Raw genomic sequence first — 13,844 nt, 5'->3', positions numbered from 1 at the left:
TGACAACCTGAACCTCGGAAGTTGCAGTCCTTTCCACTGAAGACTCCATGGTGCAAGGGAGCCTGCGTTGCAGGGATGATTTTTGTTATGTAAGAAGGGACTCCTTCTTGTACAAAAACAATAATTAACACCCACAGAAGCACCCATGGAACACCCTTTTCACGCTGAGTAATGCTTTAAAGTAGCCCGTATTTTCAAGGCCATGAACAGCCACACAAGGAGACTTTATGTGGCCTTGTAAATATGGGCAGACATATTGTGCCACTGGTGCATCCATAAAAGGGACACACCAACGGCAGAATGGCCTTGTAAATAAGGCCCATTGTTTCCTTCACCATTAGTGCATTATGGTTGAAAACTGGATTTGAAAGCACTTACCAATACATGCCACAGCCACAAGGTAAACGGCAGCTGAGGGGAGGGGGCAGGATGAATAGAACGGCCCCATCAAGTAGTTGGAAAACGTGAGGGCCAAAATGGCTTGTCTGGCAGGATAGCTGATTATCAGACTGGTCCACAGGTTCAAAAAGGCCATAAATCCTCCAAACGACTCAAATACATAAATATAGCTGGATCCAGATTTGGTAATTGTTGTTCCTAGCTCTGCATAACAAAGGGATCCGATCACAGAAAATATCCCACCAATTGTCCACATGATAAGCGAAAGCCCATAGGAACTGCTGTGCAGAAGAACTCCCTTTGGAGAAATAAAAATAGCAGCTCCAATGGTGTTTCCTAAAAGCAGGCACACCCCACGCAGAAACGAGATCTCCTTTCTAAGATGAACCGAGTGAGCCGAACAGCTATCAGTGTTCTCTGGCATTTTCCTTTTTTCCTGTGTTGTAATCCAGCGCTATGTGTTGCATAAGAAACCAGAAGCTCATAGGTACAGAGGGTAGCAGGCAGGAAAGAAAAAACGATCAGTGATCTGCAAAGAAGAAAGAAGAAGAAATCAAACAACATGAAAAAACCCACTTTGTGCTCCATTCCACAATTCTTCCAAATCATAGAAACCTAGTTTCATACCGGACCCTCCAAAAATTGAGCTTTCCCCCAAAAAAGTTATTTGAAATATTTACTAGTTCAAAGTGCTTTCAAGCACTGAAAGTCTGAATAATCAGGTTTTAGCGTTTCTTACTGAAAGCATCATTTCCAAGACACTGACCAATTCCAGCTGTAAAACGTAGTTCACTTTAAGAGTTCATCAACCTATTCTGTGGCAATTTTTACTGATGTATTTATGTTCGAGGTATTTGTATAGTTCTCACTGTTATTTTGTCTATAAGCTAAAGTTGGCTTCCTAACCATTTTAGGTTCCTCCTGCAATGCGCTTGTGAAATCTTTTGTATTTAACATATCTTAAAAGAGGGCTCTTTTCAGTTCCCATTTCTGGATTACTGTGTTAATTCGCTGTTGTGTATTAAAAATGTTGGGTAACCTCCCCTGGCTGCACAGATTTATGATACTTCTACTCAAACTGTCAAGATAAGATCTCTTCCCACAGAGAAGGCAGACAGGTTCTAACATTATGCTGGAATGCTTGCTTTTTATTACTTAGTTGTGTAAAATAGATGCTTTAGTCTTAGAAGTCTGTGAGATTTCCTGTTCATGCCTCAGTACCTTTCTTTGCACACTGCAGGGATTACCGGATTGATTTTTTCAACTTAAACTGGTCATTCTGATCAAATTCTAAATGTTGTAATAAACATTGCACATTAAAAATAAAGTTAATACACAAGAGCTAGGCTATATTTTACTACTAAACAGGCATCTACAAGTGCAGTTACTTTGCAGACAACAGGGTAATGATTTGAATGTTGCAGCAGGTGCAGTAGCACCGGGCCCAAAAAGTGTCAAAACTCATCTAAACACATAATGTTGCTATATTTGACTACTAAACAGGCAGTCACAGTTGTAGTTACCTTGCAGTTAAAAGAGACTTGATTTGAATGGTGCAGCAGTTGCAGTGGCACTGATGCCAAAAGCTCTCGGGACCCCATTAAACCCAGTTTATTGCTATAATGTTAAAACTAAACATGCAGTCACAATACACTGACCTTGCAGACAACAAGGTCATGATTTCAGTGGTGCAGCAGGTGCAATGACACCAAGACCAAAAGCTCAAGGCAATCCACTAAACATATAACATTGCTATATCAGAAGTGCAGTTTCCTTGCAGACAACATGGTCTTGATTTGAATGGTGCAGCAGGTGCAGTGGCACTGGGCCCAAAATTTGTCAAACACATAATATTGCTATTACATCAATTCATTCTATTATTTCTCTCTTTCGTTGCATTTTCCTAAATGTTGCTATTGCTTACCCGCATTATACTACTTGTAACAGCACAAGCCTTTTTGTACATAAACAAGTCATATACTAGACTCTGTAACTTATATTGTACAACTACTCAGCAAGCTACAACTTACAACAAAAACAGGTTATTATTAATAACATAGGCAAAACCTCATGCATTTACCAATTCTTGTTATATGTCACTATCTTTCCAGTCAGGTTCTTCTTCATGTATCTAGACAATCACAAGCGTTAGTTTGCACTGTTGTTCCCATATGGATATTTTCAGACTTTTAAAGATGGCTAGCACAAGCTGGACCTCATTATAGGTGCCCTCTCAAGCCCCCAGTAACTCTCCCACGCGAGTTACCGATATTGGTGCAACCAGTAAGTCCAGAGGCAGAGATAACAGAGGATTGCAGGTTGAAGCCTGAGGAAAACATCAGGTCCTTGGTACATGCGTTTACCTGATGGAGTCAGTAACTCCTTTACTGGCGCCTACTGGAAGTCTGTGGGAATCCTACTAAGCTTTTCAGTAAATGCTTGCCAGACACCTACTGGTCATCTAAGATTCATTTGTCCCAAACGGAGTCAATGAAAGACATGACAAAGCAAGCAGCCTCCATTTATTCTCAATCAAGAGCCTTACCTCCCCTTTTCCCATACAAGTAGTGTGCCCCAGACAACAAGCATACCCACCATGTGCAAAAACAAGCATTTATCTTTACTTGCTGGTATTAAAACTGTTGACAATCTAACAATCAGGCAGAGAAACCAAAGAATGGCCTAACATGCACAGAAAGTCAGGGCCATTGCTATTCTGCCCTTCAGAAACACACCCAGCTCTGGAGGTTTGCTTCTAAAAACCAAATCAAAAAGATGGATGCACCAAAAAAGTATGGCAGCCTGCTTAACTTTAACCTGTGATAAAAAGTATCCACGGATATAGTGTGGATATCTCTAAATGTTGAAGGAGGAGGTGAGCAGCTTTGCACATGTGATAAGTTGGCCTGTCGGCCACCAACATCTAAATGACTGACACAGTCTTCTCTAGGCACTTGAGCCATGTTCAATCAGCATCCTTTAAATGAGTCCGGAGGCAGGAACCTGTAAATAGGCATGATAACATTCCTAAGCCCCTCAGAGCGATGATAGTAATGTAAACCTACTTCAGGTGCACATTAATAGGTTACTTCAACCTGCGCTGGAGTAATAGTCATCAGAGAAACTGAAATGAATTAAGCGTTTGTAAGGGACACTCGGCCAACTTAATGAGCGTTGGGTGTAGCGAGTCTCTGCTCAACTGCACAGCCTTCTGGGCTATCTTAAATTATGACGTGACTTTGTTGCCGGCTGCCTTAAGCAAGTTAATTTCTGAATGCAACAGTACTCTCTGTACCCTACCAGCCTAAACGCTGAGACTATTCTCGTGGGTCCCATTAGTCAGACTCCCCTGGATATTGCAACATGGTTTAGGGATTTTTGCGGCACAAAAATGGAAATTTTGTTGAATTGCACAGAATGAAACTTTAAAAAAATCTGAGATCAATCCCAGCTACCTACTTGACTAAATGGTGGTATTTTGGGCAAATGCTCTATTTGACTGAGACTCCATTTTGTTCATTACCCCATATGAGAACACCTTCAAATATATGAATTCAGAATGTGTACTGTGCAACAACCTCTAAGATGCTTGATATAATCTATAATGTTGCCCCATCTATAATAAGAATCCAGGCCACCTATAGGGAAAGAATGAACACTGACTTGACACTTACTAATAGCATTGTGTTGTTATTTTCTTAAAGTTTCCGGAAGAAGAGCAAAAGCTTTTCAACTGTACTGGGTTATGCTATATTTGATTTTTTTAGTACTCCTCCAGTGGCTACAGGATTGGGTAAAGTGAGGAATTTAAAAAAAAAAGTAAAAAAATAGCACTATGTTATTAAATGTGAAAAGATCTTCTGAAAACTCTTAAGAAAATATTGATACAGGCCTGGAGTTCTCGCTGTCCCCATTCCCCGAGGCAACTCCAGAAACAGGGAGGAGGAGGCAGAGCAGAGGAAGGCCACTTTATATGATTTAGGGCACATCTTTGTGGGTATGCAAGCTATGAAAGGATAGACCGTTCTGCTGCCTAGGAATGACACATGGCATATTGTTTTCCGAGCTGGGAGGTAATAAAAAAAAAAAAATCAGGGAAGCAAAACGTTTGTTTATTTTTCGCAGCACCGGACATGAAATTTCGGGCTTCGCGCACCTTGGCCAATTTTGCGGTAAAATCGCGTTTCACGTAATTGTTATGTTATGTTATTTTATGTTATGTTATGTTATGTTATGTTATGTTATGTTATGTCATGTTATGTTATGTTATGTTATGGGTGGTCTTATAAAGCGCTCAGCTACTCGGGCAGAGTCTCCCGGCGCTATACAGACCTGCAGAGGCTGTGCCAAAAAGCAGGAGAACTACTGTCCAAACAACCAGGTCTTAAGCTCTTTCCTAAAGGAGAGTAGGTTGTCTAGTTTCCTGAGGGAAAGAGGCAGTTTGTTCCACAGTTGAGGCGCCAAAAGTCTGTATGAGCGTCCTCCAATGCGCGCTCGTTTGGTTGCAGGAACAATAGCCAGCGCTTGAGAGGCGGATCGTAAAGATCTAGAAGGAAAATAGAAATGCACTCTTCTCCTTAAATAGAAGGCGCCAGTGCCGTGAAGAGATTTAAACGCCGTGATGAGAGTCTTAAAATGAATGCGTTTGCGCACCGGCAACCAATGGAGCGAATTCAAAAGAGCAGAGGTATTAGACCTTTCTGCTGAGGCCAAAAATGGCCCTTGCTGCTGAGTTTTGAACAGATTGTAGACGGGTGAGGAGATATTCCGGGAGGCCTAGATAAAGTATATTGGCATAGTCCAACCGTGAGCCGATCAGAGCCTGTACCGTAATCCTCCTGTGGGCATGTGACAAAAAGGGAAGAAATTTCCTAAGAGTTTTTAGAAGGCCGAAACATTGGCCAACTACACTGAGAATCTGGGGTTTAAGGGTCAGGCCATTGTCAATTTTAACACCCATATTTTTCACCATAGAAGTAGCAGACGATGGAGGATACATATCGGCGGGCCACCAAGATTTCCATTTCGCGTCAGCGGAACAGCCGAAACAAAGGACCTCTGATTTATCAGAGTTGCATCTAAGATGATTCAGTTGGAACCACGAGAAAACAGCTTCAAGGCAGCTCATGATGTTATCGCCGGCGAAGTCTGTGTTCTTATTGCAAGTGAATAGAAGCTGAATATCGTCGGCGTAGGAAACAATCCGGGCTCCATGAGATTCAACCAAATCAGCCAAGAGAGACATGTAAATATTAAAACGAGCGGGGCTCAAAATCGATCCCTGTGGGACCCCCACCTCCAACGGAGGAACTAAAGCTGAGAATGGAGGGGCCCAAATTGATTGTTGGCGACCAGATAGAAAAGGTTCGAACCAATTGAATACCGTCCCTCTCAGACCAATCTCCTGGAATCTTGAAAGAAGAAGACTGTGAGGGACGGTATCAAAAGCCGCTGAAAGATCGAGTAGAACCAACATCGCATTCCCTCCGTTGTCCAAGACCTCCTTAATAGACTTGGTAACCTCCAGCAACGCCGTCTCCGTGCTCAAGTTCGAGCGGAACCTGGATTGAGTGTGAAGGAAGATATCACGGGTTTCGAGAAAATTCGAGAGGGAGGAATGGACATGTTTTTCCACAATTTTAGCAAAAGCAGGGAGTAACAAAATAGGTCTATAATTAGAATGGGCGAGGAGTTCCAAATTAGGTTTTTTCAGTAGGGGAAGGATATGAGCTATTTTCCAAGTACTTGGTTTTCAGAGAGGAATTGAGAACCGGATTAATGATAGGATTGATAATGTGTGCCATCTTGGCCAAGAACTTCACAGGACAAGGATCCGATGGAGAGACAGACTTTAATTTAGATAGTAAGTCCAGTGATGCTTGTGGAGAGAGGGGAGGAAAAAATGAGAGTGTATGGCTCTCGGGGAGAGAAGGAAGTGCGGGGAGATTTAAACCAGAGTCACTTATTGAGCCAATTGACGTGAAAGAGGCCTGAATGCTTTTGATTTTATTGGCAAAAAAACTGTCCAGTTGTTTGATCCAAAGTTCCGTGGGTGAAAATTTAGATATTAAAGAAGCGGGGGAGGTGAATTCCTTAACTATTGTAAAAATGTCTTTGCTAATATTGGCTGCTGATTCGATTCTTTTAGAAAAATGAGATTTTTTCTCTGTAACTATATCCTTATGGTAAATTTTGATAAGTTCCTTGTATACCTCTTTTAATGAGGCATCATAGTTTTTATGCCAAGCTCTCTCGGCTTTCTTACAAAGCCTTCTACTATTGTGTAGCGCAGGGGTGAACTAAGGTGCAGAAGCACGCAAATTTCTTTCGGACCGAATAAAGAAAGGTGCTAACTCGTCAAGACGCTGTGTGAGCCATGACTGAAAGAGAGCTAAGTCACTGGCCAGATCACCCGTTAGATGCGATTGGATGCATAGCAAAAGACTGCTCCAGCATATCAGCAGAGACACGATGCTAAGAACGAGTGGCAGTAGGCTGCGAGCAAGAGCCAGTACTGGCCGCTTTAGTCACACGCAGGATGTCAAAGTTCAGTAAGTAGTGATCAGACCACGTCAAGGGTAGAGGGGGGAAGAAGTGATGGGAATTGTTGAAAAAATTTGATCCAGGATATGACCTTTATTGTGTGTAGCTGTGGAAATGAAAGGAGACAGACCAAATGGACTTGTAACGTCCTGAAGTTTTATGGTGTCTGCTGCATCTGCAACATCCATATGGATGTTAAAATCACCCAGAAACAGACAGTGCTTAAATTTCATAAATATTGGGGAGGTAGCTGTGTGAAGTTCGTCGTGAAAGGAACCAACATGGCCGGGCGGTCTATATAGCAATAATCCGGCGCACGAATGATGGGGTGAAAACGACAGACAAAAGCCAAGTGACTCCACCCCATGAATATCCTCCGTAGTGACGACTGAACAAGAGTAGCGGCTGTCCACCACAATTGCGACTCCTCCTCCCTTGCCTGCAGCTCGGTCTTTCCTCACTATATAATAATTTTGAGGGAGAGCATTGGATATGTCAGGACTAGATGAATCTCCGAGCCAGGTCTCTGTCAAAAATAGGCAAGCAGTGTTGGACTCGGTTAATAGATTAAAGAGATCGAGGGCATGTTTACCCAGAGACCGCGTGTTGAGTAGCATGCAGGAGTAGTTTTTTTGATGGCTTTCCCTGGTCATCTCAGAATTGGAGGGGTCTGAAGAGCACGGGATGCCCTTACTAGATGGTACGTTGTAAAGAATCCAACCACAACTAATGCAGCGGGAGCACAGGACAGCAACATCCAGTATTTCCCCTTAGACTTTTTAAAAAACTTGAATCATACCTATGCACAATACCAGAAGTAGTGGCTAGGGATCCATCTGCCGGGCCAGCACCTGGCGCCTCCGGGACGCTGACGGAAGCAGACGGGCTTTCCTTTGGCGCTCCTTCGGCGCGCATTAGGTGCGCCCGCTGCACTCGTCCGCTGCACGTCTTCGGAGGCTTAGGGAAGAAATAGGGGAGAGGAAGTGAGCCACAGGGCGAGCCTAGAGTCGGCGAGCATGCACTGCTGTGCGAGAACTGCTGTATCAAGCGTCTGGGGTAAGAGCACACCCATCGTTTCTGATTTGTTCCTTTGTGCACCCTTCGAAAATCCTTGTTTTTCAGTGGTGCATCACTTACAATTGTCCGCATCTTGGTGTATTGTTCCCACTCAGGGCTACTGGCCCTGTTACTTGTAGGCTCTCACATCTGCCCATTTATGTGTTTCAGCGCACTATTTGATTCTTTTGGTTCAGCTCATGTTATAGGACTGACACAAAACGTGCTCACCCTACCCTGTAAGTCACCCCTGTAAGTTACCATCATTCAAATATGGCTGTTAAAAGAGACTCAGGCTTCTTTCTAACTTCTCTTGAATCTGATGACCGCAGGGTTCCATGCGTCAAAGTTCAGGTAGGTTTGCCAGCGTCCCCTGCTGCAGTCTTTGCTTATCAGTCCATCTTGTGCCCCCAGCGTGTTCATTTTTAGTGTATAGTTCTAGTCGTCGCTTTTATTCTGTTACATGCAGTACTGCTTGTTCCAGGTCACTGAGTCGCTCATCTACGAAGGACTGCGTGTTTAGGGGCAGATTCAATCTGTACAGGCATGGTGACTCTGTGCTGCAGGTTTTGTAGCGTTGTTAGGGCAGTAGTACTGCACAAGTACAAACAGCCTCCCTTCCGTAGTGAGAAAGGAGGTCGAGGAACTAGAGGCAATCAGGAAGCAGCGGATGTCTGAGCTGCAGGCCAAGCAGCATGGGGTGCCATTCCATTAGCTTGAACTGAAATGCAGAACCTTGGTAGGGTTATAGAAAAAATACAATTACCCAACGGTGAGAAATGTGCACAAAAGGAGCCCGGAGCCTGAAATTTGAATAACCATTGTAAGGCTTCATGGATCTGTGCTTTGTCGCCGCACTGTCCCCGTTCTACTTCTGTATTTTACAATGCAAAGACAGGATTCTCCATAAATCTGTCCCCTCTTCTCTACATAATAAAACTCCTGTTAACTGTTCCTTCAAAAATGCTGGTGCGCCTCAGAAGTCTGTGGTCGCAAAAAAATGAAATATGTAAAAAAATAACATTGTATATGGCGCAAACCCGACCTAAATGTATTGGAGCGCTTTATATGAGCACTAGTTACATTACACAAGAACACATTTTAATTTTTTTGGTAGGGATGACAGCGGGACCAGGAGGAACCAAAAGGACGGTTGGATGGGTGGGGGCAGGTATAACTACCTCGCCCCAACCCTCCGATGCGCCGGAAGTGATGTGGAATCTGTGCCGAACTTTAGGGACTCCCCGGTGGTCCCAAAAACAAGAATGTGACACTAAGGTGGCCGCCCTTTTGGGCCAGGATAGCATGACTCCAGTGGTGTGGAGAGAACGGGACTCACGTCTGAGCGTACCCGTCCCACTCGGGTGACAAATGCAAAAACAACAGTTGATGGACAGAATGCAGACCAATGTCATACATTCACCCCAGTACAGTGATCTGGGCCTAAATCCATCGTTTCTTTGCTCACCACACCACCCCAGTTCATGTCTGAACTGGGGTGACTTGGTGAGCAAAATAATAAAGATCTGTGACTGGGGTGAATGTTTTGCCATTGTGCAACATTCCGTCCATCATCTTGTGTGTTTTGCTCTTCACCTCTTTGTGGGAAAAGTATGCCCAGATGTGGGTCCCGTGCTCACTAGGCCACTGGAGTCAAGCTATCATGGCTGATGAAGGCTGATAGCCAGAAACCGATCCCAGGATGCTTGATTCCGGTCCAGGGAAGACATGGCTTGGCAGTTTCGGTCAGGACTGGTCCTATGAGGCACAGGGTCAAGACTGATTTGCATATGGCCATGTCTGAACTGGGGTGGCTTGGTGAGCAAAATAACGATGGATTAAACCCAGATCTGTGACTGGGGGTGAATGTTTTGCCATTGTGCAACATTCCGTCCATCATCTTGTGTGTTTAGCTTTCTCAACACAGCGTAGTAAGCCATTTCTGCCCTGTTGGTCGTGCTGTCTTTCACTGCTCCCTTTCCCTGCCTCCTCTCTGTAAGCCATCTTGGTCTTGTTAGTCCTGCTGTCTCTCACTGTCCCCTTGCCCCGCCCCCTCAGCTCTTGCGTCACCTGTGCCCTGTTAATTGTGCTATCTCCCACTGTCCCCTTGGTCTGTCTTCCTTCGCACTTGCGTCACCTCTGCCCTGCCCTGTTTGTCATGCTGTTTCTCACTATCACCTTGCCCTGCCTCTGCTCTGTTTGTCGTGCTGTCTCTCACTGTCCCCTTGCCCTGCCTCCTCTCTGTAAGCCATCTTGGTCCTGTTAGTCGTGCTGTCTCTCACTGTCCCCTTGCTCCGCCTCCCTCAGCTCTTGCGTCACCTCTGCCCTGTTAGTCGTGCTGTCTCTCACTGTCCCCTTGCCTCGCCCCCCTCAGCTCTTGCGTCACCTCTACCCTGTTAGTTGTGCTAGCTCCCACTGTTTCCTTGGCCCGCCTTCCTCAGCTCTTGCGTCACCTCTGCCCTGCCTTTTTTGTCATGCTGTCTCTCACTGCCCCCTTGCCCTGCCTCTGCTCTATTAGTCATGCTGTCCCACACTGTCCCCTTGCCCTGCCCTCCTCGCTTCTTGCGACTGCCCTGTCCCTTAGGATGCCAGGCAGACACATTGAAGGAGGCTGAAGGCAGCCCTGGTCCCAGACTTTGGGACAGGCATTGAGTGATGCTAAACACTGCTTCAGGAACCTGTCAGTGACACTTGTTTCATTTCATGGCAGCGTAACTTGTGCTTACCAAACTGGGAAGACATTGCTCATGCTGATAGTGGAATAACGTTTGAAATATTTTTAACCAGCCTAGAAGAACTTTGAACTTAGTTGTCTGCATATTGCTGTCTTTGTAGCTCAGGCCATCTCAGAGATGTTGAGCCAGTGAAGGAGAGGGCAAAACCTGGGTGAGGGGGCATCCTCCATTATTGAAGACCTTGACATGGTATTGGGGAAGCTAAGGGGCAAGCATGTGAAGGGTCTGTGACGTGGCATGTGCATTGAGATGCTCTGCATCTTATGGGGTGCATGATCCTGCCTGAGGACCTAGGGGTTGTGGTGCTCTGTGAGACCACCATTGAGGGCACTAGTATATGACACATGTGTGCAGTGAGCACTGCAATCATGGGAAGCAGTGATGTATGACACAGGTGTACGGTGAGCACTGCAATCATGGGAGCCATCTACAATAATAACCACCAATTCCTAATAGTTTGGTGCCCAAATGCTGCAAAAAACTGCAATCATGCTGCTTAGGTCAAATGCCAAACAATCCATTTCTTAATGCTGCTGTCGTCACTGCAAGCACATCCGAGGGAGCCTATTTCTGTTTCCAGCTTGCTCAAGACAGCGAAAGAGTTGTGGGTGGATGAATCAGTATGCTCTTGTCTTAAAGGGTTTACAACAATTTATATGGAAGATGGACATTTCCCAAAATAAACAATATACTTAACCGTTACCACGCTGGAATTATCAGAAATGTTGCACCACTGTTCATGACACATAGTTTTTCATTTTTAGGTCTCGCCTCTCAATGCGCATGCGCATTGAGCAGAGCAAGACTATAGGCACTTAAACAGACTTTACCCAACTGGCGATTTGGTGCTGTGCCCGAGCGCTTTTAGGTCAATGCACAAGCGCATTGACCTAAAATGCGCGTGCACAGCATCAAATGCCAGCCATCTGTTCCCCAGCAGCTCTTCCTGCTCCGCCCCACAAGCTTCCCCCAGCGTGAAGTGAAGCTTAGCTTCACTTCAAAGGCCCCTGCTGCTTCACGTCCCTCCCTCATCGCTGCTCTCCCCGCTCCGCCCCCTAAGCTTCAGAAACCTAGATGCTTGTTGTACCCTTGATATCCTCCCTCTGCTCTCCATTCTCATTCTTTCACTTCCCCTACATTCTCTTTCACTCTCTCCTCAAATCTCTCTCCCTCCAGTCTTTTAAACCCTTCTTTCTGTCTCTCTCTCTCCTCCATTCTTTCTGTCTCTCTCTCTCCTCCATTCTCTCTCGCTGACTCTCCCCTCCCTTCTCTTTCTACCCTTCATTCTCCGTTTCTCCTCTGCCTCTGCACGGCTTCAATGTGTTTATACATATACATAAAATGTGTGCGTGCTTCTATTGGCGTGTATTATTAGCACATTAAACTAAGCGCTGTTGGCTTTGCCAGTGCTTATGGGCGGCGGAAGCCCTTTAAGAGCCATTAGTCATTCAGGTGGCAACAGGACAAACTAATTTTTCATTAACCAAACACAGAGATATCAAACCACCGTGGCTCCCGTCTGTGCGATTCGCACAACTGAACGGAAAGTGTGTCTGTTATTTACTCATCATAAAGGAGCTTTACAAAGCGCTGCGTGTGCACTTCTGGTTACTTAAGCGCACTTGACTCAGTGGTGTTAACAGAGCACTGTGGTAAGGGGAGTGAAGGTCCAGTCGAATGGGTGAGTAAAGCACCTAAAATGCTTCAATTCCGTCTTCTGAAATACTTAAAAATAGCTATCTACAAATGCTGGTAACTTAAAGTTTCATTGTATAGCGTCTTCTATATTTTGACTGCTGGTTGACGTGTTTTTTGTACATATAGTACAACTTGCGACTGTAGTGACTGGTGCAGAGCTCACTGAGACACTTCTAAGCATACATATCTTCAAAATAATGAGAGATTATTAAAATGCAGACACCGTGAAGAACAATATTTGATGTGTGTTTAAAACAATTTTTTTTAGAGTTTTTATCTACGATGTGGCGTAATGAACACATCTGTTGAACCATGTTCGACTCACGGCGTCTGCTTATTGTACTGTTAATTTCTACAAAACTATTATTCTCCCTGTGGAGCGTGACAGTTACAGTCAGCTTCCCTGTAGCTGTTGAATGTGCCCACATTTTTTGGGTTAACTGCTTATAATTCGCGTTTCCGCACCTGCTTACTTATATTTCCTACATGTTTATGCACTATCTTGTTATGTCCCTCCTATGCGTATGTTTGCCTTTTAATGCGTGTATATTTTAATTGCAGGCTGTTTGCTAAAGAAGACACAGCGTGTATAAAAGCTATTTCATTGTAACTGGCTTAGGAACTGGTTGTAATTGACGCTTTTGCAGGCTCCTCTGCTCCTGGCATTTCCCCCTCCCTTCTCGCCCAGTCCTGTGCGCGCAGACACCATCTGCCTTAAACAGCCTGCAGGCTCCTCTGCTGCTGGCATTTCCCCCTCCCTTCTCGCACAGTCCTTCACCTAGGCGTGCACTCACACCTCCTTTATCCCCTTTCGGCCGCTTAGATGTTCTCAGTTAGCCACGAGCTCTTAGCCTCCTCTCGGCTTTTAACTCCATATTTCTTGCTCTAGGTCCATCCCGTTCTCCCCATCGTTTCCTTCCTCACTGACTTTATCTGCATCTTTCTCTCTATCCTTCCATCCTTCAACTTTCTCAAGCTTTCTTCCTCCGGATTTCTGCTCCTCCATCTCATGTGTGCTTTCTTCACGGGCTTCTGTCTCCTCCAGTGTTGATTTCCCACTCCATGCCTCTGCCGCCTTCTGCTTGCAGCCAGACTGTCCGTTTCCACTCTGACACTGTCTGATTGCTAAATATTGCATCTGCTGGTGTCATACCACCAGCCTGGCTGGGGCGTCTACTGTGGAATATGACCGAGCTAACATTCCTCTACCAGGCTTGGAACTCGTCCTCACTCATACTCACACTACTTTATGACACACACACTGAGCCCACACACTACTTTAGGCCACACACACTGCGCCCTCACACTACTTTAGGCCACACACACACTGCGCCCTCTCACTACTTTAGCCCACACACACTGCACCCTCACACTACTTTAGGCCACACACACACTGCGCCCTCTCACTACTTT

The 13,844-nt window shown here is 45.1% G+C and overlaps 1 protein-coding gene across 1 annotated transcript in view; it reads right to left on the bottom strand.

The window, feature by feature from the left end:
- LOC147723111 (Y+L amino acid transporter 2-like) overlaps window positions 1-13,844 on the bottom strand; it is a 493,050-nt gene that overhangs the window by 268,848 nt on the left and 210,358 nt on the right. Inside the window, exon 2 of the mRNA XM_086965453.1 lies at window positions 379-928. Coding sequence (XP_086821579.1) covers window positions 379-823 — 445 coding nt within the window. The 5' untranslated portion in view covers window positions 824-928. The remainder of the gene's footprint in view (window positions 1-378; window positions 929-13,844) is intronic.

This window comes from Lissotriton vulgaris, chromosome 4_1, assembly GCF_964263255.1.
Source record: "Lissotriton vulgaris chromosome 4_1, aLisVul1.2, whole genome shotgun sequence".
Taxonomy (NCBI): Eukaryota; Metazoa; Chordata; class Amphibia; order Caudata; family Salamandridae; genus Lissotriton; species Lissotriton vulgaris.
The sequence above is the reverse complement of the archived record's forward strand: the minus strand, read 5'-3'. Positions and strand labels throughout refer to the sequence as shown.